This window comes from Humulus lupulus, chromosome X, assembly GCF_963169125.1.
Source record: "Humulus lupulus chromosome X, drHumLupu1.1, whole genome shotgun sequence".
Classification (NCBI taxonomy): domain Eukaryota; kingdom Viridiplantae; phylum Streptophyta; class Magnoliopsida; order Rosales; family Cannabaceae; genus Humulus; species Humulus lupulus.
In genome coordinates, this window is record NC_084802.1 from 184191079 (window position 1) to 184205473 (window position 14395).

General features: G+C 34.0%; 2 protein-coding genes across 2 annotated transcripts; one reads left to right on the forward strand and one right to left on the reverse strand.

Annotated features, from left to right (window-relative positions):
• Positions 1-577: 577 nt before the first annotated feature.
• LOC133803920 (glutamate receptor 3.3) lies at positions 578-5473 on the reverse strand. Its single transcript, XM_062242066.1, has 7 exons — positions 5172-5473; positions 4223-4666; positions 2742-4087; positions 2373-2650; positions 2085-2116; positions 1578-1984; positions 578-1319 (listed from the first exon to the last, which is right to left on the reverse strand). The coding sequence occupies exons 2-7, from the start codon at positions 4536-4538 to the stop codon at positions 858-860; spliced, it is 2841 nt and encodes a 946-aa protein (XP_062098050.1). The 5' UTR covers positions 4539-4666; positions 5172-5473; the 3' UTR covers positions 578-857.
• A 5833-nt stretch (positions 5474-11306) lies between these two features.
• On the forward strand, positions 11307-14377 carry LOC133803922 (probable protein phosphatase 2C 27). Its single transcript, XM_062242067.1, has 4 exons — positions 11307-12176; positions 12787-12981; positions 13188-13393; positions 13499-14377. Exons 1-4 carry the CDS (start codon positions 11979-11981, stop codon positions 14055-14057), a joined length of 1158 nt encoding a protein of 385 aa, XP_062098051.1. The 5' UTR covers positions 11307-11978; the 3' UTR covers positions 14058-14377.
• Positions 14378-14395: the final 18 nt, after the last annotated feature.

A 14395-nucleotide genomic window follows, 5' to 3' on the forward strand; every position in this document is an offset into this window, starting at 1 on the left:
ATACAGCCATCATTAAGCATTGTAAAATTTTTTTTTGCCCAAAAATCATGTTATCATGACACCATTATTAAAAGTATCGTCAAGCGTCGTTAAACATCATAAAAGAACCACTGGAGCATTGCAAAAGTAACGCAAAAGCATCATTTTGTTCAAAATTTGCAGATTTTCAAAGATAGACATGAAAAAGAATACGAGCAAAACCAAGAAATCATACATAGATGCGTTTTAAATGAATATTCCTAAGGTGTTTTCAATTTGATTTTGAATCATTAATTCTGTAAAAAAAAAATGGATTGGTGCTTTGATGGGGTGCTTCAATGGTGATGGGAGGTGGTGCTCTACTTCCGTGGGGAGGTGGTGGTGGTGCCATCGTGGTAGAGAGATAGTTTGAGATAGAGGGGGTTGTTAATGGGATATGCAATTTTGTCCAATATTTGCAAAATGATATATTTTTGTGATGTATAATTATATTGGCATATTTTATAATTATGGTATACTAAGAAGCATAAAGCATCACATTTCCATGTTTATAGAAAGTACACATTTCAATCACGACACCTGACAAAATTTTGAAGAAGCAAAAGAAGATGAGCTGAACATAAGCATATATGATAATATCTAATACACTCACTCAATCTGAGCTTTACATAAGCATCTATTATTATTTTTTATATATAATATTTAATTATGTATTAGGCAAGAAATGGAATATAAATTGTTCTCATGTTTCTTCCACTTTCCTGCATACATACACATGTATATATTTTCCAAATAAATACAAAATATTAACAATTAGAATTGGTAAGAGTTTTGACTCAGCACTACCTGATCAACAATTACCTTACAAGTAACATAAGTTAATTGATGTTGTGAATGCTATTTCTGTTAGCTATTTCTGTTTGTGGATCACCTCCCCATTGCCTCCGCTTATCATTTTCAGATAATGATCTCTCCACTTTCCTCCTTTTATTGGAGTTCTCTGACTTCTCATCAATCAATGATATAAACCGCCTAAGCCTCCCTGATTTCATATCACTTGAACCGCCTGCAACAGAATCCGGTGGAGAACCACGCCATAGTTTGTTCATAATTTGGAAGAAGTATATGAGAAGAGCAAGGAAGCAAGCAACACCACAGATAAGAAAGAGGCCCCAGAAGCTCTTGAGATGAAGCTGATCAGATTCGAGTTCAGCACTTTCCATTTGGCAAGCGCTTCTCATCAACCACTTGTCATGGATTCTTTGAAGGTCGCCATTTTCAGATAGCTGGAGAATCGCGGTTGACATGTCAATGGCTAGTGGAGAGTCTCTTGGAAATGCCTGTCACAATGAGACAAAAAGAAATGTCAAGAGTTTATACAAAGGCTATAAAATCTTTATCCAAATGAAACCCAAGAGAGGTAGCTCAGACAATCAAGCAAGAGGTTTGCTCCCATAAGGTCTGAGGTTCAAGTCCCTCTGGATACCTACATAACAATTGTTATAGTTTTCTGGTTCCCAAATATTGTATGGTTAGGCAGAGTCTAGATTTAAAAAAAAAAAAATTAACCGAATGATGACTGTAAATCAAAAACTCACAAAACCCCAGCCACTTTTAGTGAACTCCTGGCCAACAACTCTAAATTTGCATTGTGTTGAGAGGAAGAGCTCAATGTAAGCGCGTTCATCAACCACAGCTGCCACGCCTCCATTCTTAGGACCATCCTGAAGTGCTTTAGCATAAGCTTCAGGTGAACCAAGGGGAACAAGCCTAGACTTAGGTATGTTTAGCTCCTCACTAAGGTAATGTTCAGCAAAAGATCCCACTTGATACCCAATTGGCTCGTCAGTGGATTTCAAGCTTTCAATCCCTTTAATGGGAGAAAATAGCTGCTGTACTGTAAGGATTGATGTCAAACTCGCAGTGTAACTCGAGTTTATGATCAAAACCACAAAGAGCCATATAATCAGCACAAAACGACCAAGAGTACTCACGGTGTTCTCTCCTGCAAGAGGGATAACAAAACCAACTCAATCAGATCAACTTTTGCTTGAGCAATTACCTCATTTTTTGAAACTTTACTATAGACAGACATAAATACTTACTGTGAGCAAAAAACATAGTTGAGAGGCTAAACCTGTTGAGATTCACAAACAAGAGATTTATCAGAAATGAATTAATCACTAAGAAAGTTATCAGCAATGAAGTAATTGCTAAGAAATCTTACCATTTGATTCTATAGCAAGCTCTAGAATCAAATGGTAAGATTTTGCATAGTTATACAAACATAAGCTCTCTCAATCACATCAATATGTAAGAGAGTGAATGAGCTACATAAAAGTTTCATACAAATTAGGCATGTCTGATATGTATTATTCAACTTAAGAACGCACCAGAGAATGGTTATAAGCTGCCTTTTAGGAGGGCCCCTGAACTCATCGTTCGTCCTATGTTCCAGGATCCACACAACTATTCCCACAACAATGAAGAAGGTTGCAGTGACAGCCCACATAAGTCCATTAAATGGCCGCAGGAACGCCCAGGCACCAGTGTTCAACTTTTTAAATGGAGCTACTACAACAAGGCCAGATGCAACATATGGCTGACTAAAATCTACTATCCTTGTCCTGTTTGTGACAATTGCGATATCACCAACAGCAGCATCAAAGAACTGAGAGATAATCAAAGGGAAAAAAAATCAGTCATCTGCAAAAAATTGTAGACATTTGAATAACATAATATATTCACAATGGAGAACTTACACCAGTGGTGATCTTAGTCACAAGTTCTGTGTAGCTTGGATTTTCATGGCCATCTCCAAATGGGATAAATCGATATGGTACTGCATAAGGCAATAAACCCACAGCAGCAACAAATACATCTATGCAGAAACCCTTAAACAAATTTTCAGTTCCGTGAACTTTTGACACAAATTCTTTGAAACTGACCCTATTTGGCACACCAATTCTTAGTTGTTTCCCATTGTTTGGGAATACCCAACCACGAGGCTTTACCGTTGTCTCTCCTGGCCAGATAACAGTATATAACTTCTGGTTTGCCATTGAACGATTAGGTGGCCTATCATAGAGTGTCTCTGGAGGAATGATTGATAAACCAGAATAGTTGGACCAGTAACCAATTCGTCGAAAACCAGTTCCAATCACGTTAATAACATCAAAGGCAGGAAGAACAAGAGATCTATCTGAATCAAACCTGATGGGGCCTGTCAAACCAATGAGATTGCTATGCAATATGTTGTTCAAAAGAAGATTACCACCATCAAAAATACTCAATGCATCAAGGCGAAGTTCGCCACCTTCTAAATTTTTTATCTTGGAATCATTAGAGAATGAAATAACCCCACCCTGATTGAAAAATGCATCAATAGCATGAGCAACCAACCATACAGAATCATAAGCATAAAGTCCATAAGAACTTAATCCCAGTGAACCGCCAGTCAACTTGGCCCACCTAGACGCAAATGCTCTCTTTCTATCTGATTCGGGTGTGTGATGGCGCAAAACAAGCACTCCTTGCATTGACTGCATGATGTCTGAGGGAAGTGGAAAACTAGAATCCAAAACAGATGAAAGCCAATCTGTGGCTATCCATACAAACCCATTTCCCATCATTTTAAGATATTGTGCCACTCTAAAAACCATGAAACCCGAATCTGGATTTACATGAAGAACTATAACTCGAGATTCCATCAATGCAACATTTACAAGACGATCCAGGATTTCACTCCGGCTAACTTCAGAGCCTGGGGGAATTGGCACCTTGTAGGAAATTTTGCAGCGTCTCTGTGCAAGTTGATCACCTAAAGCTGAGATACCATTCCGTCCATAATCATCATCTATAAAAATGGTAATTACCTCCTTCCAACCATAGTAATCAACTACCTCAGCCACTGCAGTCATTTGATACAAATCACTCTGTATTGTCCTAACAAAAAATGGGAACTGAAGGGAAGTAAGAGTTGGGTCTGTGGCTGCAAAGGATAATAAAGGAACTTGAAGTTCCTTTGCAACATGGGATACTATATGTGCAACAACTGATGATTGCGGGCCAATAATGGCAACGATATCTTTCTCCATGAGTTTCAAAGCTGTAAACAACACAGTCATTAGCTTATTTTATTGTACTCACTTCACAAATTTCTGGCCATGATAATCAAGAACAAACACCAAATAAAACAACAAAAAGTTGTGCAAGCAAACTGGTACGAATTAATCCAAAGTACCTTCAACCATGCCAAGAAACCCGCTGCAGTTGGAGTTTTGCATGGTTACAAGAAGTTTAGTCCCTTGAAGAATGCTGGAATTTGAGTTCACATCTTTCACTGCTTCCTCAATCGCAATCTTGGCAACTCGACCTATTGTGGAATCAAAAGTGAAGATAGCTCCGATATTCACAACAGCAGGCCTTGTAGAAACATTTTTACCATGCCCAAATGGAAAATCCCCAAGGCATATAAACAAAAGTGGAAAAAACCAAATCAACCTCATCTTCAGCTGGCAACAAAATTTTCTTTCTGATACAATATGACACAGATCCATATCCTCCAAGACGAAATTGGTTCAGAATTTGATTCATGAGTATACAAGATTTCCTAATACGCAGACCATTACTCCTCTAATGTGTTTCGATATGTCAACCCCAAAACCTCACCCTTCTTGACAGAAAGCTGGACAAAGAACAAATTTATTAACAAATTAAGCACCAAAACTATCTTTTTGCTCAACCAAAAGAGTAATTGGGGAATGGGAAAACTAATCCTAAAGAAGTTAAACCAAGGTTCTTGCTCTTGTTCTTCCCTACTAAAGTAATATAAAAAGAAACAAAAATAAAAAGAAGAAGGAGCTCTCTCATCTAATAATTGGCAAAGTTGACTTCATTTTTACCTATTCTGGCAATGACGATAGCATTTAATCCACACGTGATAAACATTATAGTTTCATTTTTTTGATGGGTTTCACATCATTAAGAGCAAAAACTATAAGAATCCAGAAATACAGCTAGCATCACAGCACAACACAAACACAGCCCAGAAAAAGTCAAAGAATGGATTAGATTCTATTGCTAATGTAAAACTCTAAATCACAAAGATAACAACTTTTGAGTTCGGTTTGGAACCCAAACGATGCATCAAAGATAATTATATTCAATTCAACCCAAATGAAAAAACTTACCCAAAAGCAGTTGAGTGGAGCCATCCCAATCTTCTTCCTTCCTCCCTTCCCTATCTGAAAAAAGTAACAGAAAGAGAGACAGAGAAAAAATATATGGGGTGTGGGTTTAAGGGAAAAAGGTCTATAAATGGTAAAACCCCTGGTCCCCTTGCTCAATTGTTACAGATAAAAACACTCAAAAAACAACAAAGAATCCGAAAATCACGTGCTCCAAACTCCAAACACAAGTGGGTATTGGGAATTTTAGTAGGTAACAGCGTAAATATGCTTCTTTGTTGGAGATAAAGATATATATGTGTGTACATACGTAAAGATCTAAAGTTTAAATCACACTAATACTGATATATGCTATGGGATTAGGAACATTATTATCATAATTAAGACGAGAGAATAATGCAAGTTACTTTACAATTCCATTTAGTGACCAATCATGTCATTCAAATCTAGAGAAGCATAGCATAGCATATTGGATGTGTGGGGTCACATGGATGACTTGTAGAATAGGGAAAATAACATAATACACAACATGGTCAAAGGGGTTATGTTTATCGATATATATACGCCAAGAAAAGAATAAAGTTAGCTTTAGAATAATGCATAACATGAGATTATTACATCCACCAACTCACTTTTTCAACATACTTTTTCTTTTATGCCATTTGTTTTTGTCTCTGATTTTAACCCAAATTCCAGCACCACTTCAAGAGGAAGCTATATATGGCTATGCCATTGAGTCCATTCTCACCCTGATGATTAATAAATATGATTGAAATAATTTTTTTTTAAGTAGAACTATAAAATTTGGAGAATATTCAATAAATTATGTAAAATAGATATTTATTCACAAAATAAAGAAAAATTATCAAAAACCCACTCTATATCTAATTCTCTATTTTACTTCTCTCTTTTTTTTTTTTTACATATTACAACGGTATCTTCTCTACCTTTATAAATTACTGTTCTTCTTTTTAGCTTTTTTTTTTTAATAATATAACTCTCCTCTGTCATCTCTCCTTATTTGAAATGAATCAAATAACTAAATATAATATAAAATCTAAATGATATTAAGAAATCAATATGAAAGCTAGTGTAAAAATTAGATCTAAAATTAAGATTTAGTGTATTTTAATAAATGTGTTAAAAGACTCATTGGTTCAAGATTTATATTTTTATTTTTCCAATCGAAAATATTTTTTTTTTGTATTAAAATTGATGATATGGAACAAATAAATTTATTATAGCAACAACATATATATATTTATATATATTGTAATGATCCTCCTCAATATATAATCGAGTTTGATAAAGCTTTTAGAAAAATTAAATAATTATTTATATTTTTTTAAAAAAAGAAGAAAATTGTTCACTAACACAATCTAAATTCATATTTTAGCTTAATCAAGAAACTACAAAATAAGATCATCTCTAATGCAACATGTAAATTTAGCACAAAAAGTGAGTCAATGTTATATTTGGCTCAACATTTATAATTGTTCTCCAATACACAGATGCAAATTAATTAAAAAAAATCAACGATTCATTTAATATTTATTGATAATATACAAAAATTAATATTTTTTCATTTTTTATTGTAAAAAAATATAATTAGTCATTAATTGTTAACTACTAAAATAGTGGCAATATGATAAATAAAAAAATAATATTTATTATTGTACTAAATTTGGCACATTTTTTAAAGTGATATTTTTTTCTAAAATATGTTAAATATAAGAATGCACCATATTTTTAGCACTCCATTCAAATTGTTCTAAATACACATGATTTCAATCTCGTGAATCAATTCTCCCCAAATATATATATATATATATATATATCACAAATCAATTAAAAAAAACACAAGTTAGCACTTTATCATTTAATATTCTAAATGATAATGAGATCGTTGAAAATATATTTTTCTAATTTGTATGAGATATGGGCCCCGTTTGTGACCACTTTTAAAAATGTTAAAAGTTGTTTTCTGAAGAAAAAAAATTGTGTAATAATGGTGTTTGGTAAACGGTCAAAAAACAATTTATTGAAGAATTTTTTCAGAAGTTACAGTTAATAGATAAAGACATAACTCAGCTTTTAATTTTTTTTTTAAAATAGTTTTTTGAATTTTTTTTTTTTGCAATAAACTTATTTATTATATATTAATCAAGATAAAATATTTAAAATAAATTAATATTGTAATAAAATAAACAATATTTAATTCTTAATTTTTTTTTGGTTCAAAAAATATTTTTATAATATATATTTATTAGATATCATTTTACTTTAGTAAGTTTAAATTTACAAACCACTTTAATAAGAGTTTATTATACATTGTAATATTATTTTTGTATTTCATAATATTTTAAATTATAATTTATCAAAATATATCAATTTCATGTTTTAGGCAAAAAAAAAAAAGGAAAATAATTAAGAACATAAAAAGTGATAGTCTTAAGATAACTTAAGTTTTACATATTTGTGATTATATCATCAACAAGATTATAATACTATTATTATTATAAGAGTCATTTGGCAAGATGACATATTTTTTAAAGTTATTTTGCACTCTAGTCTAGTTTTAATAATTCTTAGTAAAATGGACTCTCAAAATTTATACAGTTGGTCGAAAAATTCCAACAGTCGGTCGAAAATTTTAGAGAGCTGGTCGAAAAATTTAGACAACTAGTGGAATTTTAAATAGAGGTCATTTTACAAAAAAATTATCAAAAGTAGGTCAGAGTGCAAAATTACTTAAAAAAAAATCATTTTTACTAATTTCTCTTATTATAATTCAAATTTTAGCTAGCTATATCGACTAGTTATAATATATATATATATATATATTATGTAATATAATATTTTTTGTTTATGATGACTTTATTAATTTTTTATAAGAAATATATTTAATTTAAACATGTAAAATTTTTTTAATAAAATAAAATAAATATAACAAACTAATACTATTTCCAACAGGCAGTTGCTTTTTCCTGCAGAACAATTATAGTTATTTTTCCCTTCAACACAATTGTACAGAGTGGCCTACACCTTCTGCTTCGATCAATCCTATCACGTATATTATTATTATTATTATTATTATTTTATTATTATTATTTATTGTTCCAAACGTGTAACGCATTTGTGTGACCCAATAACCAAATAACTATTGACCTTTTCTTTTCTTTTTCTTTTTTAAAAAAAATTAATATTTATTGTCTATGGATGTTGAATTATAAGTTTTTTTTTTTTTTAAAATGATTACTTTAACTTTTTTCAATTTTTAACTAACTAATGATTAAGATAATCTTATCAGATTAAACTTGGCTTTTTTCCATTGCATCTAGATAATAGATATTCCAACCAAATGTGAAAAAGTTTTTATGTCACTTTTTACCCATCACAAGACACAATTAATCAAATAATAAAAAGAAGTTTTCATGTATTACATGTTTTTTTATTTGTTTTTTTTTTTATATAATTTTGCATTGTTTAGAATATATCGAGTATGACGTTTTTGTATTTGCTTTTACTATACAAAAATATTTATAGAAGAAAAAAAATACTTAAAAAAAAAAAAAAAAAAGTCCAACATTGTAACGAATGAATGTGACAAAAATCAGCATTTGTTGCCGGTTGGGCCTAGCTATTCTAAAGCAGCCACAGTTGTTGCCGTTTGGGCCTACGATCTGCTATGTAGAACACATAATATTTTCGGGGTTTTATCTAGGGGTGGCAATTTGGGTCACGACACGATGACACGACACGACACGACACGACACGATTAAGGTAAACACGAACACGACACGTTTAATAATCGTGTCGTGTTCGTGTTTGAGTTTTTGACACGTTTAATAATCGTGTCGTGTTCGTGTTTACCTTAATCGTGTCGTGTCATAATCGTGTCGACCCATTTAATAATCGTGTCGTGTCATAATCGTGTCAGACACGATAACACGAATACTTTACATAGGTTTTCTGATTTTTTTCGTATAATTATGATTAATCGTGTCATAATCGTGTCATAATCGTGTTATCGTGTTCGTGTCGTGTTGACCCGTTTAATAATCGTGTCGTGTTCGTGTTCATATTTTTGACACGTTTAATAATCGTGTCGTGTTCGTGTTGACCTTAATCGTGTCGTGTCATAATCGTGTCGACACGAATCTGACACGTTTACACGAATTGCCACCCCTAGTTTTATCATAGGAATTATACTTTTTTACGAGAGTGACCAGCTCCGGCCACTCTTACGTTGGGGGTGGTACCATTGGAACGAGCTATTCGATTCGAGATAAACAAAATCCAGACACTCATTTCCTTTATATCGTCGTTTTTTTACGAGATCGTACGGTATACCTGCAACTTTAGAAGTTTTTTCTAATAGCACCATCACTTGTTGTTTGGGCTTAAGGGTGGTACCATCTTGACTTACTCTTCGAGTGAATCATTTTAGTATATGACAAGTATAGATTTTTCACCAAAGCTATAGTAGATGATTTAAATGGGTCGATTTTGTGTTATGATTCAAAAGTAGTTAATTTGGTTAAGCAAAAAAATTAATTTTAATTAGTAGCCAAAATGTGCATTTTTGTTTCTTTTCTACTTGGTTAATGAATAAAATTATTATAATTCAAACGTAAATTACATGAGTAATGACAAAATATATTTTTATTTTACAATTAAAAGTTCCCATATAGTATCCTAAAATAGTATAACCTTGCTAATAACCTATTTTGTAATTTTTTATACTATATGATAATTCATTAATTTCTAAAATATATTAAAATTTAACCAAAAAGTATCTTAAATAATAATATATCATACACATACAAAATGTATCTCATCTTATAATATAATACAAAAGTGAAATCATTTTTTAAAAGGTAACAATCGGTATAATTTTTAAGAAATCCAAAAAAAAAATGGGGTGGCAATTTTACCTAGAAAATCTCACATTTTGTGAGATGTGTTACTACTTAAGTTTTATTTTATAAATTGAGCTTATACAATCAAAATAATTTTTAAATTGGATATCTATTTTTTTGTAATTATTTTTGTTTTGCTATTGTGTTTTGGGAATTATTTTAGGGTAGGTATTTTTGTTGATAATACTATACTAATTAGGACTGGCAATTCCTGTAAACGTGTTAGATTCGTGTCGACACGATTATGACACGACACGATTAAGGTAAACACGAACACGACACGATTATTAAACGTGTCAGAAATATGAACACGAACACGATAACACGATTATGACGCGATTGATCATAACTATACGAAAAAAATCATAAAACCTATGTAAAGTATTCGTGTTATTGTGTCTGACACGACACGATAATTAAATGGGTCAACACGATTATGACACGACACAATTATCAAATGAGTCAACATGATTATGACACGACACGATTATTAAATGGGTCAACACGATTATGACACGACACGATTATTAAACGTGTCAAAAACTCAAACACGAACACGACACGATTATTAAACGTGTCGTGTTCGTGTTTACCTTAATCGTGTCGTGTCGTGTCATGTCATCGTGTTATGACCCAAATTGTCACCACTAATACTAATGTAAAGTTTCCTATTTTTGTATAAAAATATATTTTTTTATATTTTTATAATTTTTGGTACGTGTCTACTTGGTTGCAAATAGTAATATACATATATAACAATTAACATCCAGCACCTTTACTTTTTAAAGAACTATCAAAATCATTAAAAAAAAATCTCAATAATAAACCCATCAAAATTCAAGGGGCTAACTAAGAAAAGAAAAAAGAATTTAACATTAAATCTTAGCCGAAATAACCACTCTGCAAATAATAACCTGCCACGTGTCCTCAAAGAATCCGAGGCTATGGTCTTTAGTAGCCGTCAACGAATCAAACCCCGTAAATGAGGATCTGACCGTCCATTACAGTGCTCTCAGAGATCGAACGGCTGGGAAGCTCTGGCGGCACCAATCCACGAACTAACACGAGTACACCCGCGTGACTCATATAGCCCTCCAATAAAATCCCGACACGTGTCCGGAAACACTTTCCCCATGCTGCGAGATCCACCGGATTACCTGGAATCGCCGGTGACCAACCATATACCAACGGCTTAGCGCTCATTCCTTTTCTCTCTCACTCATCCTTCTTGAATTTCTCTTTCGATTCTCTAGTCTGGTGCAGACATCGTTCCTAGGGCTTTCATTGATCTTTACAACGAAGACGAAGAAGAAGAAGAAGAAGGCAAGGCATAAGAGTCGCCATCGCCATCGTCATCCGTGAGGGTTCTTCTACTTTTTTATCATACGGTTTCGTGTTTTTATAATTCTTCAAGACATCCTCTCTTTTCGCATTCGATTGTGATCTTTCCCGGTTATTTTTTTTTTTTTTGCTGGCTCTCATTTTTCCTACTCTGAATTTTGGGATAGCCCCTCCGAACCTTCTAAGATTACGATTTCACAGAAGAGGGGTTCTGAGATTGTGCCTTCGGGTAGTGTCTTCTGCTTCTTGTCCAATTTGTTACGTGCTTTAGAAGAGTGAATTTTTTGGGGTTTCGTGGGATGTTTGATTTGCCAAAGAATTGAATTCTGAGCGAGAAAGATTAGGGTAGATGTCGTGAAGCAATTGGTTTTCTTTATATAGACAAAGACAATCTATTTCTCTTAGATTGGAGTTCGTAAGTGAGAATTCATATGAAAGCGAGATCTTTATAAGTTTGATGATATAATAAGCTGCTTGACTTGGAATCGGGGTAGCTCTTTAAGAGGTTTATATAACAAGGAAGTAAAATCTGTGATTTGGAAGCAATATGGCGGCGGGTATGGATTTTTCACCTCCATACACACTTTTAGAAGGTGGTTACAATAAGGACAATGCATCGGCCATGGAAGATGAAACTTCAGAGAGTCTGAATGGTATAAAACAACAGAACACAAACGGGAAGCCTCCACGACATCTCGTGCGGCATACTATGAGCTCTTTAAAGCTGTTGGCAACTGCTGATTTGGTGAGTTTTTCAATTGCTATTTTCTCTGTTTATGTGGTATGTTTTTATTAATCAGTACTTCTATGCTAAACGTTTGATATTTTGGTTTTGAACTTTGTCTTATTCCACACATTATGGTGATCATGAAACAGTTTCAACACCTACCCTTGATAGTTGATACAATTATCTTTTCAATATAGAAATTACATTTTTGTTTTCATTTTGAAATAGACGAGATATCGTGTCCTCGAGGTGGATTGTTATATCTGTATCTGCACTTGAAAGTTGAAACATAGTTGTAAGTTCTGTAGTTCTTCCACATATTTGAAGGAAGCAAAGCATGACACTGCTGTTTGAAGCTCAGAAACCATATCTGGTGAAATAGATTTATATTACTTGGGACCTTCAATTTGTCAGCTTTTTGAACTTGTGAATTTATGTAGGAAGATAAAATTGTGTTGATATTTTCAACATCTATGTAATCCAAATGGTTGCATTTGTCTTTCTGCGGCTAAGATATTTGTTTATTTTTAGATACATTTCCATGTATATTAACACCAGATTCTGTGATGCTATAATACACTGAAAAAATGATAACTTCATAACTCATTTTCTTTTCACTCTTCTCCAGACTTTGGATGTTGGGATGATTCCCGATAAGTCGCCTTCAGATGAGAAATCTGGGTTTCTACCCATTTTCAGATCTGGAAGTTGTGCCGAAAGAGGACCTAAACAGCACATGGAGGATGAACACTTATGCATAGATGGTCTTGTTGAACATATAGGCGATATACCGCAGATCCCATCTCCTGGAGCCTTTTATGGGGTGAGTCTTTCCTATCCCATTGCCTGTACATAATCAGTACCGTAGACAGAGATGAAAATTCTACCTGGAATTGAGAAATTTGGGACAGATGAATTTGTGATGAAGTACTTGTTAATTTTTTTAACTTGGTTGCTGCCTTTATAGCTAAGCTACTCTAATTTGTGGAGTGTGTATAATTGATGATGAGCTTGTTTCGAACATTGCAGGTATTTGATGGTCATGGAGGTGTGGATGCAGCATCCTTCATTCGAAATAACATCCTCAAATTCATAGTGGAGGACTCCCATTTCCCAACATGTTTGGAGAAAGCAATTAAGGGCGCCTTTCTGAAAGCTGACTATGCTTTTGCGGATGCCAGCTCTCTTGATATCTCTTCTGGAACCACTGCATTGACTGCCCTTATTTTTGGGAGGTAAGCTGGGTAGCCCCAAAGCTGCTTCTTGTGTATAATTGCATGACACGACACGCACTCTTGAAAACTTTTCAACAGCTTACATTTTTATTTACTTCTTTTCAGGACCATGATCATTGCTAATGCTGGGGACTGTAGAGCCGTGTTGGGAAGGCGAGGTAGAGCAATTGAGATGTCAAACGATCACAAACCCAATTGCACATCTGAAAAACTGCGAATAGAGAAACTCGGAGGGGTCATTTATGATGGCTATCTCAACGGCCAATTATCTGTGGCTCGCGCCCTCGGTGACTGGCATATGAAAGGCCCGAAAGGTTCTGCCTGCCCTCTGAGTTCGGAGCCAGAATTGAAGGAGACCCATCTGACTGAGGACGACGAGTTTTTAATAATGGGGTGTGACGGACTATGGGACGTAATGAGCAGCCAATGCGCAGTAACTATAGTGAGGAAGGAATTGATGCTCCACAACGATCCTGAAAGGTGCTCCAGAGAGCTGGTTAGGGAGGCGCTCAAGCGTAACACTTGCGATAATTTGACTGTTATCGTGGTATGTTTTTCGCCAGACCCACCCCCTCGGATAGAAATACCTCAAACACGAGTGAGGAGAAGTATATCTTTGGAAGGTCTTAATTTACTCAAGGGCGTATTGGATTGTAATTCCTGACTTGGGAGCAAAGCAAAGAGAAACTGGCCTGTACAGATAACAACACAAAGGGTTCGAATTGGTTAGGTGGTATTCTTTTTTTCTTCCCATGCCCACTGCTGCTGTTCGTGCCATGATTGATGATTGGTGGATTCAGGGAAATAAGATCTATTCTTTCTTACTGTATATGTTGTACATCGGGGAGAGAGAGAGAGAGAGAAATGTTGTATCCATTGGCAGTTTGGAACCGCTCATTGTTTGATTTTTGAGTTAGGAAATCTATTTCGCAATTCTTTTTCCACTACGAGAAACATGACCACTGAGATTTGCCCCTTTTTTTTTCAACTAAGCTTTTGTTA